General features: G+C 32.0%; 1 protein-coding gene across 2 annotated transcripts; it reads left to right on the forward strand.

The window, feature by feature from the left end:
• Nucleotides 1-585: 585 nt before the first annotated feature.
• On the forward strand, nt 586-13,508 carry LOC110991760. 2 transcript variants are annotated; one of them, XM_022257245.2, is made up of 7 exons: nt 586-692; nt 8,870-9,001; nt 9,582-9,689; nt 10,478-10,636; nt 11,202-11,386; nt 12,365-12,551; nt 12,989-13,508. In XM_022257245.2, exons 1-7 carry the CDS (start codon nt 660-662, stop codon nt 13,124-13,126), a joined length of 942 nt encoding a protein of 313 aa, XP_022112937.2. In that variant the 5' UTR covers nt 586-659; the 3' UTR covers nt 13,127-13,508. The 2 variants fall into 2 exon arrangements, with proteins under 2 accessions (XP_022112937.2, XP_022112938.2); XM_022257246.2 differs by having other exon boundaries at nt 11,202-11,365.
• Nucleotides 13,509-17,484: the final 3,976 nt, after the last annotated feature.

Here is a 17,484-nt window from a genome sequence, read left to right on the forward strand (position 1 = left end):
TTTTAATTGTAATTTTTTTATTTTAATAAATAAGTTTAAAACATTTGGTTTTTTTTGGAACCTTCGGCTGTGGCCTTCGTAATTAGCTAAAACTTGAAAGCTTTAGACATAATATTGATTACCTATTTATAGTATGGCACCATATCTCTGCTTTCGTCTGCGTCTGAACACATGTGACCAAGGTTATTACTAGCTTCTAGAATAGCGTCGGATTTAATAAATGACGAAACTATTTTATAAATTAAAAATACTATCCGAATCTTAAAGACGCAAAATATTTTTTTATATTATGTGTCGATTTGGTTCATACAAACTACATTTTTATGCGTAAAAAGTCCAGAAAGCTCACTTGTTATTGAATTAAAAATACAACGTATAACATACGACATTCCCGACTTTACAGGAAAACAACTGACTACTCCATAGTAGACACAAGTGTAACATACATTGATTGTTCAATGGTATAAATCTAGAATGATACAAAGAAATTCGTCGATGTAAATGTCACAGAGGTCAAGAGTCGTGAAGATGAACAAGTTTCGCGTTTGGTCACTGCGGGGCGGGGGATGACGTCATTGGAGGCTGTGTTATATAGAAGATGCGCAGGCGAACACCTTACTGTTTTGACTAGTGTTTTGTGTGTGCGTACAGAAATCAAAATGCTGAAAATCGGAACATTTTTAACTATCGCTGTAAGTGTTACTAATTTAGTTTTGTAGTAATTGAAGTAATTGTTTTACTAATATAAATGGCGAATTAATCAATGTATACGCCAATTAAAGTATAATTTATTTGCTTAAACAATCCAAATTTCAATACAGTAGTTTTTATAAATTATTATCATTACATTTATGTTCCGTATGACAACGTATGGGGACTCTTTAATTAAATATTTAAACACAAAAAAGTATCTTCTTTATAAAGTAGAATAGCTTTTACAATAACGTTTAGTTACTTAAGTCGTCATCAGCAATGACCTTATGGGTCTTAGCCGCCACACAAATAATATTCAATATGGTGTAAAATGTGTAATATATTTGTTAGTGTAAACAAGATATTAAGAGTACATAGATACATAGATTTAACATTTGTCCTTATACTTTAAATTATTTACTAATTTGTTAAAAAGTATCGATTCGATTATAATACAAATTGAAGCATGTATAGCTACCGGGAATTAAAGATGTATATTGTGTTTTATTAATACTGGTTTTTAAGTATTTTTACAAGTAGGATATAAATAATAAAATTATTATTTTTAGTAATCGTCATTTATCCAATGGTACATTGCGATGATAAAGAAAGAATATAATATGCTAATAAAATAACATAAAACTAGAATTTAGATTTCAACTATTTGACTTTGAATTCGTCGTTAGTCCTTAATATCGTTCCACGATTAATTCAATAGACGAATCAGCTCCAAAATTAAAAGAGAGTGTAGATCATTTATATTACGTGAATGGAGTCGAAAAATATGGCAAATACTTACAAAATAATTGAAGATAATTAAGCACTATAATTTTCGTTTTCACCAAACATTTTAGGTTTAAATTAATATGATGACAGGAATTTCAACAGATCGTTTGGCAGAAATTTAATGTGATTAGCATAGACAAATTATAGAATTATTAAATAGTCTATGTTTGAAATAGATTCTGGCAATATGTATTATTAGTACTATACTACTATTACTACTTCAAGAGAGAAGCATATGTTGTGAATAAAAAATATCTCCTTTGCATTTATGTTTTGTTTGTAACGAAATGGCTTGAAAAGTACTGGATCGATTTAATAATTACTTTCACCATTTGAATACTACAATACCACCGAATAATACATAAGGATTTATAATATCTTTCATCGCATGCGAAAACAATGCGATGGTAGAAAAAAAAATGTTTCACAATATTAAAGAATATATCTACAAAAAAATATTTAAAAAATTAATGTCCAACCGTACGAAGCCGGGACGGGCCGCTAGTATTTTATAAATTAGAGTGGGATTCGTTCGTCCTACGCGCTAACAAAACTATTGAAAGCTTAAAGTACTTGTTATCCCATAGAAAACTTATCCTTGTAAGGAAGCTTGCTAAGGGTTCACGTAGCATCAAGAGTAAAAACAACAACAACACAGATGTGATAAATCAGTTATTAGCAACAATCCTTTACTATTGTAAGACTGACGTCGCTCATTCAATTGAATTATTTTAAATAATTCACCTGTTCTCAAGATTTTTAATCTACACCGTAAAATTTACATCTTCGATTGCGACGTGGTGTGTGTCAAAAATATTTAATTCTCGTGTCACGATCACAAACTCTGGAGCGGATCCACTTTTATTAAATTTTATATAAATACATGAAATAAAACCTTATAATACTGTTATATATGTTTCGGGAATATCAGCAACTTTGAAAATGTTTGTCTAGATAGTTTTTACAGGTTATAAAAATCTTTACGACCGAACACGTAAACTAGCTTGTTATGTACGAATTAAGTTTTATTATGTAGGTCCTGTAAGCAAATACCTATGTAATTTGTAATACTTGAGCGGCCTTGACCACAAAACTTTTGAGGACCAAATCCGCGCTTGTATGAATTTTCACAGAATCCATACAAGTGAGTAATACGGATCACTACTGATGTTTAATTAAGGTGTGGTCACAAATATAATGAATAATCTTTTGGTGGGATGACGCGGCTTCGAACAGCTGGAGATGACTTTATTTTGGGAATAGATACAGCCTATTGGTTATATGTTGGGAACATAAAACCTCACTTACAAAAATCTTTTTGTAGAAAAACCGAATGACTATTGACTTTACCAATTTTGTTACTTTAGTTCAGTTCACAAAATATGTTCATCGCTCGTATTAAATAACACACGCAAATTGTATCTGCAGCCAATTGTTTTGTTGAATCTTATAATCAAGTTGCATATAGATGGATAATTATTGATGGGCGAATATAAATATAGCAATAAGAAATATGATCAAAGGGAGCAAATTGCATCTTATTCAATATATATAGAAGTAGTAGGTGTGAATATAATATTTTTCACTTGAAATTAAATTCAGTATAAAACGCGGCCACTTCCACACACTTAAGAAAAATTGGTCGCACTTTCCTAAATTTAATTTCTAAGGGACAGCTTTTCATACTGAAAAAAATATAAAAAAATTACATACAAAATGAAATATTAAGTCAATATGACGTCACACTCTCCCAAACACACATATATATGCACAGACACACCAATATCTATTTAGGCCGTTCATGGGAATCTATTTATTCTGAATATACTTTAGGTATTGTAATATTACGTAAGCCACCAAATAAAAAATAAATAATAATAAAGCTATAAACTGCAATTGTTTTCTGATTAAAAGTCATCATTAAAGTTCACAATCGTTTTCGTTAGTTTTCCCCGAAGGTCAACGCGACCGGTTTCATACATCTTTTGACCTAAAGCTTTTTATAATCCAATGAAACTAGATATAAACATGTTTATGTTCCTAATATGTAACTTATTAGCCGAGCAGTGTGGGTTCGTGCGACTCTCGGCCCTGAGGTCCTAGGTTTGATCCCCGACTGTGCACCAATAGACTCTCTCTGTGCGCATTTCGATTTCGCTCGAACGGTGAAGGAAAAATATCGTGAAGAAAATTGCCTTACACTCAAAAAGTCGACGGCGTTTGTCAGGCACAAAGGCCGATCAATCACTTTTCTATTAGATTGACAAAAACATCATGAAACAGATTCTGCCTCAGAAATCTGAGCCCGTGGTTTATTTATGCAGCATCTTCATCATTCAGGACACAATGGTGAACGGGTCACAAATTAGAATCTAAAAATGTATTAAAAATATTTATTTACAAATTGCACAGTACACATAGAATACGAACGAATCTGAATAGCCTTAATTTCTCTGATGTTCTTTTAACCTTAAGGTTTAAAAGATTAAACAGGCTTCTTTATAAGCATAAGAATTTGTGTTGTTCTAAAAACTTCTATAGGAAGTTGTTAAAGTCAACAATGCAGTTCCGCAATCCTTAATCCCACTAACATTTGCCGTGGATCATGTAGCATTTGAGTTACAGGTGAATCGGGAACGTAGTAATCTACCTTTAGTAGAAAAGAGGAATTATGTATAAATATGTATATTAAGAAATAATGTTACGAATCCAAGCTTTCATATCTGTTTTCTCGGAAAAGGAACCAAGATATTATGGTTTATCAAGGCATTAAAATATCAAATTTAGGACTGACAGTAATTGCTTTGAAATTTAGTAAGCTAATTTCACTGGGTTTCACTGGCAATCCCTTTCATATTTAAAGACCCATAAAGTGTCAAGATATTAATACAATTATTATTATATTAAAAGCACTTAACAAAGTTACATACACGGGAAATCTTTTCGGGTCTAAAATCTTTGCCCGATGTTTTAAAATAACAGCTTGCTCAAAAGCGATAAGGCTGCCAGTTGTAATCCTTTTTATTTAATTATGTCACTTGAATTATGTTTTAGCAACGAAGTGACATACAACAACGAGACAAAAAATGAGACAAATTTCAAATCCACGATACGATTGAGATTCACATTTGTACTCTGATATATTTGACATAATATTTTTTATGTCGTAAACACTTAATTTAAATTGCCTTTGTATGTTATTATTTACTATAGAATGATGCAATACTAAGATAAAATTTAACGGATTTTAAGCGTGAGTCTTAAAACCTCGTCAAACGCATGGTCATCATTAATTATAATAACCTAATCCGAGATTTGCAATAGTGCGTATGACAGAGACAACAGTACTTTTGGGCAACGAGCTACCTTATTTGCATAGTCGTGTGAATTAAATTAGATCCGCGATCGAAATATCGGTGACAAGGTTTCGTGACCATCGTATAAGCGTTTTAAACAGAGCCTATGAATAATTCACTTAGGGATGAATCAGACAGACTTGTTGGATGAAGATGGCAATTTTTAACGGATTGAATAATTGAATTAATTATCATATAGTGGTTTAATGCAAAGCGATACGGACCTCAGCAGACTAGTATGATGTGGCAGATAGTGTCCATAATGATTTTAAGATATTCCAGAATAGTGAATTAGAATGTGTATATAATAAAAGATGAAGGTAGTTTTCACCAACAAAATTCAATTATGCGATAATTATAGTTATATGAAGGCGATAAGTATGGATGTCTTCCGATTCAAATTTAATAACGTGGAACAAGTGTATCTGTATCTTATATTCTATAATAAAAATAAGATTTTTTTTGTTTTAACTAAGAAAACATTAGCGGTTTGTGTGCAATACAGCACTAGTGCATCACTAACAGTGTAAGTAATATAATTTGAGTTGAGAAAGTATTATTATTTGACTCGAACACAGACTTATACCGATACATGTACGTACGTTTATATACATTTTGATTGTTTTAATTTCAAGACAATCTACATATAACATTCAAATCAACCAGCTTGTTTGCGACGTTTCTATACACTGCATGATATAGATTAGAAAATTTTTACATTTAACTTGTAAGCTATCTCAATATTAATTTTATAAAATAAAGATATGTTTCAAACCACTCATTATGATATTATACTCGAGAAATTAATGATTTACGTAAAAATCAATACAAAATTATGCGAAAACGTAATCCGGTAAAACATGAATGTGTTATTAACTATGCAAACAGTATTCATGCGCTCGGGTCTTCAGGTTTGTATGTCAGTATTTGTCTAAGAGCTAAACGCCAAATTCAAGTTTATTTTTATTTTTTCGTGATAAAATTATGAAAGTTATTCAACTTGATATGCTAAAAAGGATATCGGACCTCTGAGTGTAATTATTTTTTTGCGAAAATGTATAATGTATTTGAAAGGCAATAAAATTTTTAATTTATCATGGATATTTGAATTTCCCCGCTTATGTTAATAAATTAATTCCGCTGAGGGATACAAAAGATTTAGTAAAAGACTCACAATTAATTTGAATGTTCAGAGCTTTTGGATAAAATATTGTACTTAAACATTTCATCAATTCATTTTTATAAAACTGAGTTCGTTTTTAACATGACCACATTTTAATATGTATACATTAAAAATATTTAAAACAGTAAGTATGGAGTTTCATTCTCCTCCATATTAACTTACTTTTGAAAGTGGCAAAAAGTAATTTAAAAAAGAATATTTTACATGTAATTTTGACTTTCAAAAGTGCCTTTTCATATTTGTCATATTTGATATGACTTTATCTTCGACTTTATGTCTTTAAACTGCAGTGCAGTTTATTAAAAAATAAATAGACAACTTGGCCTCAGATTTTTGTTTCTGTTTCGCGATAATTTTTGTTTATTATTTGGTTATATGATTGGCCTTCTGTGCCTGACACACATCATCGATATTTGTTTATAACGCATCCCGGTTTCCTTACATGATTAGCTTTACAAACTAACAAGATGTTATACAAGAATAATATTTATATTTAAATAAAGATTATAAAGTAGTCGCAAATATTAAATCAACATAAAACGCTCTTAGACTAAAATTTTATTTGTTTTCTGTGTACATGGTCAACGCTGTATTATTTTATGGCCTTTGCATGGACATTATTCTAGAATCGTCTCATGATTGTAATTGTTACTGAAGACTGAAAATCGTTTTAACATAGTATATATTAATTTAATAAAACAAAAGTGTACTTCGGCATTTCCAAGTTTTTAGATATATTAAGTATTTTACCACGCCTTGTAGCATTTAGCTCTTATGTTGTTAAGGTGGATTGTTTAACTTATTAAAGTAAATTATAATCATAATTGTTTGTGTGTGTTGAAATCTAATTTATTGTTATTGGATTTAAAAATAATTGTTATCCTTACCTAAAGTATACAGTCCTATATTTAAAAGGACATGATTGCATTATATATAAATAAAATGTTTAAGGATTTAACAGGTTTTACGTCCTGAAGTCCTGTCTAATTTATTTCTGTAATTTAAAGGTTATTCACCTTGATTTTGCGATATCTTCGGGGTCCAGTTGCGTAGGAAGAGATTTTACAAGGAATTGTATTTTAAGTAGCTCCTTTAAAACTCGATTTATTTTAACTCCATCAAGAAAATAAATATTTTAAATAAATCAAATCCTCTAAATAGGGTTTATTTTTGGAAAAAGCTGTGGTTTGAAACGATATTTTCATTAAAGTTCAAACTATGAATAACAATAATAGTGTAATATGAGATGATGAGATATTAACTGATTATTTAACAATAATATTATTTTTTATTGCCCAGGTGTCGCAATAAAAAATTAAATCAGGCATTAATCTCCATCAATAGCGTAATTACTGTCAATACAACACTGATTAAATAAATATTATATATAGCGGTAAAAAATATGATATGATCTCCACGATTATGGTTTTGTATTATTTTTAATGTTATTCAGTATAGACAATATCTAAATAATCTTTCAACTCGATACACACATGGTCTTTGGGTAACGATCTTCTACAGTTTGTTGTGCTATTGATCTTTTTTCGAGTTTCCTGTTGATTCCTTATGAAATGTATAGGTACTACTCGAAAGATTTAAAGAAATGCGCTTAATAACTACAAATAACAGATTCTGCCTTTAACTTACACCATTACTGTAGGCCAAATAAGGTTCTTTCATAAATTGCTGATAAGGTTTCGAATGTCGAGTTATAATAATGTACTTATACTATATTTTTAATTTGTAAAACAACGCAAGCTGTAGTTTTTTATAGAGTCGCACTAAAAGTCGGCGCCTGGTTGATACATCCGGTGACCTAAGAGTTGGTGCTTTCCTCGCTCAACGAATAAGCATCGCAATACAGCTTAAAGAAAAATGCCACAGGGTCTACACAATTTTTTTTTATTTCAATTATTATTATTATTCTATGTAGTACGTTACAAATAAATACAATTTAATTTTGAGTACGTTTACTTTAATATTAAAAAACTTGACGTGCAACAAATTAGTACATTACATATTACCTGGAGTGATAAAAAGAAGACATATAAAAAATATTACAACTTCCTTATCGAAATAACTTTAATATCTTAATTATAGTGTACATATATAGAGTTATTTAGCAGTTTGTATTCTCTAAGGTTACGTTACATCATTTCTGTTTATATTATACAAATTTACTTACCATAACGAACGCGTCATATAATAACTCATTAATTATTATTCAGCTGTCTAAACGTCATGTTAACTTATTTACAATTAAGTTAAACTTGATCTTCCACACGTATTGCTATGAGCGGTATCCGCAAATTTCGTACTTAAATCGAAATATAACCGTTTGGCTATACTTTCATGAAGTTTTTAGCTTTATTACAATACCAAGTTGTGGACGTGAAGAAGTCTTTTACAAATATGCTTATTATGAATACACCGGAATCGTAAATCGCAGCTTAATTTTGACACTAGTGTAGTGTGGGGTATAGATAAGACATAGTGAAGATAGTAAAACGGTAAAACTTTTCAGTAGTTTAGCTAACTAACAGTTTAGTTAAAAACAGAGATGTTTGTTTATGTCTATATATATTATGAGTAACTTACTTTAGGCTTTAAAAAAGTACAAAACTGTTAGCTCTCCCAGACCTTAAGTTTAAAATTAATAAAAATATAATACCTACCGACGTTACTGAAGGTAGCTAAGATATAGAATATATAGGATGACAAGACAAATAAAATAATATATTTTTTTTGTAATTATTGGAAATTAAACGGGCTTTATTATAATTATTTACACAAAACATTTCAAAGCGTTTAATTTCATACGATTTATAACATAGATTGGTCGATTTTCCAGGTGGCATTAAGCAGCGCAGTGCCAACAAACATCTTGGAACTAGACTTGACCCCTGAAGAGGCCCAGAAGTATCTCAACAGTCCACCCTTCACAGAGCCCAAACTCGCTGGCCGTACTGCTGTTTTACCTTTAGTAAGTTTCAGTTAATATTTATTCAAGTAAGTTTAATAAGGCAAGTAGATGAAATAAAAGTCTTAATAGTTTCTTATTATTATTTTCTATCATAGTTCAATTTCATTGCTTCAAATCTATCTTATTTTCTTCAAACTTCTTTTGTTTCTGTTTAATTCATATAACCAGGCCTACACAGTGTAGAATAAATTTCTCTCCGTCTCTACTTGAATTCGTAGTTCTACAGTCAGTTACAATTAGAAGACATATTGATGAATTATCTTTCAAATTCAAATTAAAAACCATTTACTCATATAGGTATTACTATATACACTTATGAACGTTAACAGAAGGAATATATATGAAATGCTACATTTACTGCCAGTTCTCAAATTAAGGGGGGAAAAACGGAAGAGAAGAACTGGCAATAAACTCTCCCCTACTCTTTTTAATCACCAAGTTTTTTGTTTTACACAACGTTTGTAAGGAGCTGCAACCATTACACCATGTTCCACATGACATCGGAAAGATTTGTACTATATTAGCAGGAGGCATGGTATAATAGGAGCACACAGTTACGAAGACTTGTATATTATTACAGATCAAATACAACGACGCAAGGTTTCGTTCAGCCGAGGCAGGACCAACACTAGGGCACTACTGGAAGAACGGACGTGAAATTGAGAATCCTGATGACTATGTTGAAGAGGTAATACTTCCGCTTTGTCATATTAGTTCAATTTGTTACCTGGAAGTAGCAGTCTTTGACTCACTATGTTTGCTGAAGAGAACTTGAAACTTCGAATTATGTAATTAATTTGAGTTTATTTAAATTGTATCTGCACTAACCAATCATTTGTTTAGCTATAATAGAATTCAGACTGAGGCCTCCCTAGTAAGTCAGAGACCTGTGACTGGGAAATAAATAAAAACATATTATCGTAAATTAAATAACTTCAAAACAGCCTAATACGATATATTTAGTGATGACTTCATAGTGATAATATTACCAAGCCTTAACGATTATAAAAATACTATGTCGTAGAACTCGCGTTTCCTTAACATATATTATTTCGCAGTTAATATACTAATTATGAGTCAGAGCTCAAATCACGAATTATATAACATTATTAATTTCCTATCAAGGCAAAGGCCAACATGAGTCATGTTTTTAATTTAAAACCAATTATGGTTGTTATTTAAGTTTTTCTAATAACTTCGTAAGGTTTAAATTTACTGCATTGGTAAAAGCGACATCTCTCGACTATGTGGGGAACTTTCAGATAACTTTTCAAATCATTTTTCAATGGTCATTTCTTGAACAGATTTTTATGAAAAGTGATAGATAGAAATACATCTGTTTAAACAGAGTTCTATAGCCAGGTTTTAGGCCTTTGAGGCATCTAAATTTCTTGCGTTATAGAGAATTTATTACGATAATACTATTAATATATACTTGAACATGGTCCTATTTAAAGATATTAATCGTTAACATAGGTATACGACGCATCTCAATTCCATGGCCAAGACGGGTTAGGCGCATACGCCTATGGCTACGAGACACCTGAGTCATCGAAAGTAGAGAACAAAGTAAGATCTGGTGACGTCTCTGGATCATACACATACCGGGCAGGGAACACCAACGATTTGATCAAGGTACGATGTCTGATTAGATATAGGCCAGACATACTACTGTGTCCTATTTTTATAATGTTTATAAGTGATCAGTCTTCTGTACTTATCAATTGTTGCAAATGGCGAAGAGGACTTTGGTTTTAATTATTTATTTAGAAAAACTATCAGGTATTTCTTTATTTGTTTATTAACTAGAACATAAGCAAATTAATAAGTTCTAACCTCCGTATGTACATTTTTTAACACTGGTACAGATACAAGGCTGAAAATATTTTTAGTATGTACAACAATTGATAATTTAATTATAATTTAATAAAATAGATTAATTCTAGAAAATTCTTAAATGTTCACTGTCTTCGGTCTTTCAGATCAGTCATTTTTTTTCGTATCAAACTCCTATATCTATAAAAAATTACCAAACCCCTTACATAATAATAAGAAATCTTAAAATAATGTGTATATAAGAAATCTTAAAATAATGTTCAATGCGGTCCTGAACAAAATATTGCAGCCGGAAAAAGTTTAAATTTCTAGCGGTAATTACATTTTACTTTACTTAAATTAATTTTTAAAATATTTCACCCAGGTCCGCTACTGGGCCGACAGCCAAGGCTTCCACCAAGAAGACAACATTCCCAAAGTGGTCTTGCAGCCTGTGCAAGAAGCTGAAGATGTACGTCAAGCTCGTCTCGCCCACGAGCAGGCTTGGCAAGAGGCTGCTGCTGCCGCCAGGGTGCAACCCGACCCTCAGTATGTCCACAGACTGCTACGGTATATGTGTTTGTAGTTAGAGCTTCGCTTTGGCTCTGGCTGGTGATGGTTTTTGTCCTGATTCAGTTTTATATTGAAGTGCTTATTTGAGCTTGTAACTAACTAATTTTATTTTTGTATGTATATATTAATATAAAAAAAACAATAACTAACCTTAAAGAATAATAATTAAAATATAGTATTAAAAGGACTCCAGTTAGACAAGGTTCCGAAGATACTGGCAGCGTTCCCCCTTTGAATAGCTAGACTAATTCTTTGTCCGAGGTAGCTGCCAGCTTTTCGGTTTGTGATGTCTACTAAGCTCTTTGCTATTTCTTTTTAAAGTCTATAAGCGCTGGGACCCCAGGGACCAAGGGTCTCGACACCGAATGGGACAAAATCATATTCGGAGCCTAGACTCCTGTATTTGCAAGCTTTAGCTTTTTCGCTTCACAAGTCACACCAGCTCTGTTTTTAGTTCCATGTAGATGGGAGGGGGCGAGAGTGTTTGAACAGGTTGCATTCCATACCAGAACCCAGCCAATCTTCCATGGAATCAAACTCATACGATCAGGTCTCTTGCCATCGTCTGCATTACCAGTCGGCTTAAGTAGACTATATATATTATCCTAATATTATATATGTTTATTTAAAAAAAAACAAACTCAGTCACTACAGGACCAATATCAAACATTATTTCATCATTAACATAAGCTTCCACAGTAATAAATATGAAGTTGGGACAAGTCGTTGAACGTAACGAGAACCTTTAATCCTTGAAAAAGAACCTTTTAATCGGAGATCAAGTTTTTATTCAGAATAAACGATCTTAATTAAATGTTCGTTTAACAACGAAATCGGTGCAATAAGCAATTACGCCATGTCAGCAACAGTATTGTTCAGTCTCTTGTCATTGTTGATACAATTTGACAGAAAGAGAAAAGAGATGTGTTTTCATTTCAAAATAATACACAGTTAAAAACAATGATGTCGTTACAGAGGTGAATACAATCCCCAAAACGACTACCAGCCAGCCGCGTCAGAGCAGCAGGGCGCATATGCTGCCCCTAGCCAGGTAAACCAGGCCCGTGAAGCCAAGGCGTACTATGGATCACAGGGCTCATACCAGACTGGTCAGGCCTATCCTACACCTCTTCCTGAAAGGATTGAAGAACAGGAACCTACCGTATGTATTATTAAATATGTTCGCAAATAGCAGAACAGTAGAGATTATGTATTTAATGTCTGTAATTTCTGTTGAAATTTGAGTATTTTTTTTATATGGTTTCATCGTCATGTGTGCTAAGATTTAATTGTGTATTTCGAAAACATAATGGTACACACAATGCAGAATTTTGACTTTTTTTATTGAGAATTTCACGTTAAACGAAATATAAATAGAATAGACGAGAAATATTAGTTCAAAATGATGTGATTTAACTTTGTTTTTGCCAATAACCATTGTCAAAATCAATTAATTTTTAACGGCAACAGTTAATTTGTATATTCAACCACAGTTTTGCTTTAAAACACACTCAACCATAGGAAGTTGCTACAATAGCCTATAGAAGTCTTAATACAGTATACAAATAAACTTTTAGTAATAATGTATTATTGCAACAGGGCCCACCCCGTGGTTTCTTCTACGCCTTCAACTACCCAACATCAATCCTTGTTGCCAAGAAGGACCAAGGTGCCCAAATCAACCCAGGATACCCAATTGATCAAGACTCAGTGTCTATCCAAGCTAAAAATTATTAGATTTAAATATTTAATTATAATTTAATGTTTCGTAATAGCTGGCGAAATGTTGTTTTGTCGGTTAAATATAGATTTATTTTCTAGGTATACCATAACATACTTTTAAACTGGAAGTAAATAACTTGCCAGCTATTTATTGACATTCGTATGATGTTCGATAAATATGACAATGTTGCCATTTTAGTGATGTAGGTTAAGTTAGGGCCAATTTCAGAAAGTGGGCCATAGAAAGTCTATACTTTATAACATATTTGTTTTGGCTTGGTTTGAAAGTATAACGCGTATTTTTATGTCTGTTAAACTCTTGAACCCTGTCTTAGTTACCACGTGCCACTGTATCGATATTAATAAAGTTATATCCAATAAAAATGATCTTTTATTACCCATGCATTATGCTGCCGTGCAGTTTGATTGCACGACACCAATAATACATGGACCTCGCATAATGAATGCGAGATCAAGGGTCTCGATTTCCCCATGAAAAAATCCTAAGCCCTAAGCTAGGTATACAGCTGTTGGTCTGTGACATACAGGCCAGACTAGAGTTCAATTACTAGATAGGAAAATTTACTGGAAATAAATAAATAAATTACATGTGCGTATATATACATACACAATTAAACACAATAGGCCTGGTTAAGTTAAACATCTCTATTTTTAATCGACTCCGTTATTTTAACTCGATAAATTCTCTATTGGTTCCATTTTTTATTTCCATTTTTAAACTAGCTTCAGTATTCTAAGCAGTGTTGGCCCAGTGGTTTCCGACATCCCTGAGGTCGTAGGTTAGATTTCTTTGGATAGACAATGGACTTTCTTTCTATGTGAAGGAAAACATCATTATTATCCAGTTGTCAACAAATTCATTAATAAATTCAATATATTCTTATAGCAGCCTAAGTACTCTACTATTAGAGATTAAAAATCTTTGTCTGTTTACACTATGATGAAAAGAGTTTACTTTTGACAGGATATTATTGCTTTATATGTATTTATACAGATATTTAATTATTATTTTACCCAAGAATACAAGAATGGACTGAATCTTTTCAGTACTAAACTTGTAATTTTATTTTTCTTAATTTGGTTATGCACTTGTATTTTTTAAGAGATCGCTTGTTAGCGATTATGCCGCCAATTGCTTCCCTAATATGTTATTTATTTTTAATTTTTATGTAAAGAAGTTTATACTAGTAACACGAGTTAAGTTCCGTGGCGATTCTTAGAGGGATTATCAAATAAATGAAACTTTTTGAAGCTGGGTATAAACTGGCTTGCGACGCTAACAAAAAACTTGAGTTATTTAAGGGTTCTTAAATCTATGTGCACATTTATTACTTAACTGACGTACAATCAAAGGTACAAGTGTAGGTTGATTGCTAGCACTTGTTTTGCGCTTCTAATTAATAACTAAAATATACATGTAAATATTGTTAAGTTACATAACTCGCGAAAAAGCGTATTTTATATAATATAACATTTCACAATAGTTCCGTAATCTAAAATTCGATTCGCCCGTGTACGTGTCTTCTGATCACTTTCTCGAATAAATCTTAAATAGATTGCCGAATTTCACTTTAGAAATGCAGAATTCGTTAATATGCTTTTGAATAGAGATTTATTTTATTTGGTTATACGTATTTTAATTTTCATTGCTGTTACTTGCAATGTTGCCGGGTTATTGGCACTACTTGCACTTTCTGTATGTATGTCTGTTTATTAATAAAGCCATAGGCAAGTGATCAAATCCTATATGTATTCCGATAGGGGAGTCGAACTTCGTGATTATGAGCGTGACTTCTGAGCACTCAAAAAAAAGACATAGACTATCGGAGCTCGAACGTGCGACCCTATTATTAAAAGTATCACGTCTAACCATAAGGTATATCTATATCTAATATCTAATCTGAACCTAAGTTATAATAAAAATACGAAAAAAACAAACCATGTATGAAAAGATCTATTGTTTTTGTTCATACATACTTGCATATACCCTCTGTTTGCTAATACACAAAATTGTTAAAAATAAAAGATTTTTCTTCAAGACAAGACATCGTTTTTACCATTCCTGCCTGCTTTTTATATGGCTAGAGTCTAGCCATAAAAGCATTTTCCGCATGGATACCACATTTTATGGCAGATAATCTCCATCTGTGCTTATCAAACTCCTCTCTCTTTGGTTGGTAACTCTTTGGTTATATAAAATGAAGACACCATAATATTTTAGTTGCTATTATTATTGTTTCTTTATTTTATATTCCTAATAGCTATTTTTGCATATTCGTGAATGCTTCGCGCACCATTGCGATGAATTCAATAGATTCGAGATTTCATTGTGTGCCACGATATTGCCGGCTACTCGCTGGTGAGGGACTTGCATGGATCGGGTTATCTCTGCGCCTTCTTCTCTGTCATTTTCACATATGTTTACTTCGAAGCCAACTAGCTTAATTAGCTGTCCGATTAACAGCCTAGTCGTTTAGCTAGCGACTTGTAAGATATTCTGCCAGTTGATCAAACAGCTAGGAAAATGACTTGGATCGATGACTTTTCATTGCTTGCCTATGACTGTTAAAATAAATTTAATTTCACTTTTTGCTACTCTCAAACTCGAAACGAAACTCTTCAAACTGTCAATATGGCGTCGGCAAACCACAACTTTGATGGTGTTTTCCAAAGTCTCAAAAACAACAAGTACAATTACAAAGTGCAGCGACCAAAGTAATGTGAATTTAAGTCAACAATTTCATTTAAAAAGAAATAATTTTCATGTCATATGTTTTATCTTTTTTTTAAATAACTCCATCGTACGAATGGCCTAAACATTAGCCAGCCAGTTTATTGAATTGTACAATCGGTATAGCTGAATATCTTTCAGGCTGTTAATTAAACGGCTAATTAACTTAGTTGGCTACGACATATTTTCAAGTGTTTGCTTGTCACAGTATTTGATGTTTGTGAGTATAAATAAATACTTAAACTTCAATAGGAAGATGCATTACTTGCGTATTATACGGCATAAACATAACCGGCTTAGCAGGATTCAGTTTCAACTGATTATTAACTTTCATGCCATCACTCGGACGCTGGAAGGGAAGTCTTTGTCCGATTATAGAAATTATGCTTCCAATGCCATTCGCTATGCCATTATACGCCCACGAAATGGAATCAGGAACGTTGACTTCTATCGGCAGCCAAGGGATGGCAGAAATAAAATCGCCGATGGAGAATCTACCGTTAGGTAATAAAACCAGTGCTCTGGGTGGCTGTGTTTCTGGTGTATCTATCACCACAGAGTTCAATTCTTCGTCTTCTTTACCGTAGTCCGCTTTGGTTTGGAGTTCATTTGGCGTATCATTTGGTAGAAGTATCACTAATGGTTGTGGTTGGTTCCTGAAATGATGTATTAACTGTAGCGAAAGAAAATATTATTGGTTAAAAATAAATAAAACTTTGTTTACGTTACAGTAGTCGTATGAAGTGAGAGATTTGAATTATTAGAGATATATTATATTTAGATGTTTTACTTATATAATTACTTATGAACTTATACAGTCACAATAATATTTAAAGTATTAAGAAGGAGTAGTCGGTTCCATACCCCACTGCACAAATTGACTTTCTGTATCTATAAAATAACGTGAAGAAACCGGAAAGCCTTAGACCCAAAAAGTCGACGAGATGTGTAGAGCATAGGAGGCTGATCACCTACCTATTAGATTGAGGCCTAGACCTAAAAAGGTTACAGCGCCACAGATTTTTTTATTAAGAATAAATATTGTTTTTATCTCAAATCTATAACTGTTAAATTATTAAGTTGTATTAATATTCTTCCGACTTTTCGTACATCGAATATATTAATATATTTCAATAAAAAATTATCAAATTCAGTTCAGCATTTTCAACGAGACCTCGAGTTTGTTAACAAATGGGTCTTCGTGTGTTTATTTACGTAGTAAGAAAAATAAGAAAAGACCAAAAAATATTAATTTATCTTTTAGCAATTTTTAAAAATAAATTTTAACTAAAACGGTTAAAATAAAATAATACACGAGATATCGATAATGTCTACTTACATTACAAATGGATTGGCCCTTAACCTCTGCATCCCCATCAGCTGCATATCTGGCATCGGTTGCATGGGTGCGATAGGATACTGCATCGGCATCAGCATATGCAAAGGCGCCGATAGCACGCATGGTAAACACAACAGTATTATCAACATCTTGACTATTAACTAAACACAATTTTTGTCTTAATTGATTTTTGATATCAGTATTATCACATCGTTAATTAAGTTTCTAGACTTAATAGATTTTACGTTTGTTAATTTTCTCGTATAGATCCGTTTTCCGTCA

The sequence above is a fragment of the Pieris rapae genome, chromosome 16 (assembly GCF_905147795.1).
Source record: "Pieris rapae chromosome 16, ilPieRapa1.1, whole genome shotgun sequence".
Lineage (NCBI taxonomy): Eukaryota > Metazoa > Arthropoda > Insecta > Lepidoptera > Pieridae > Pieris > Pieris rapae.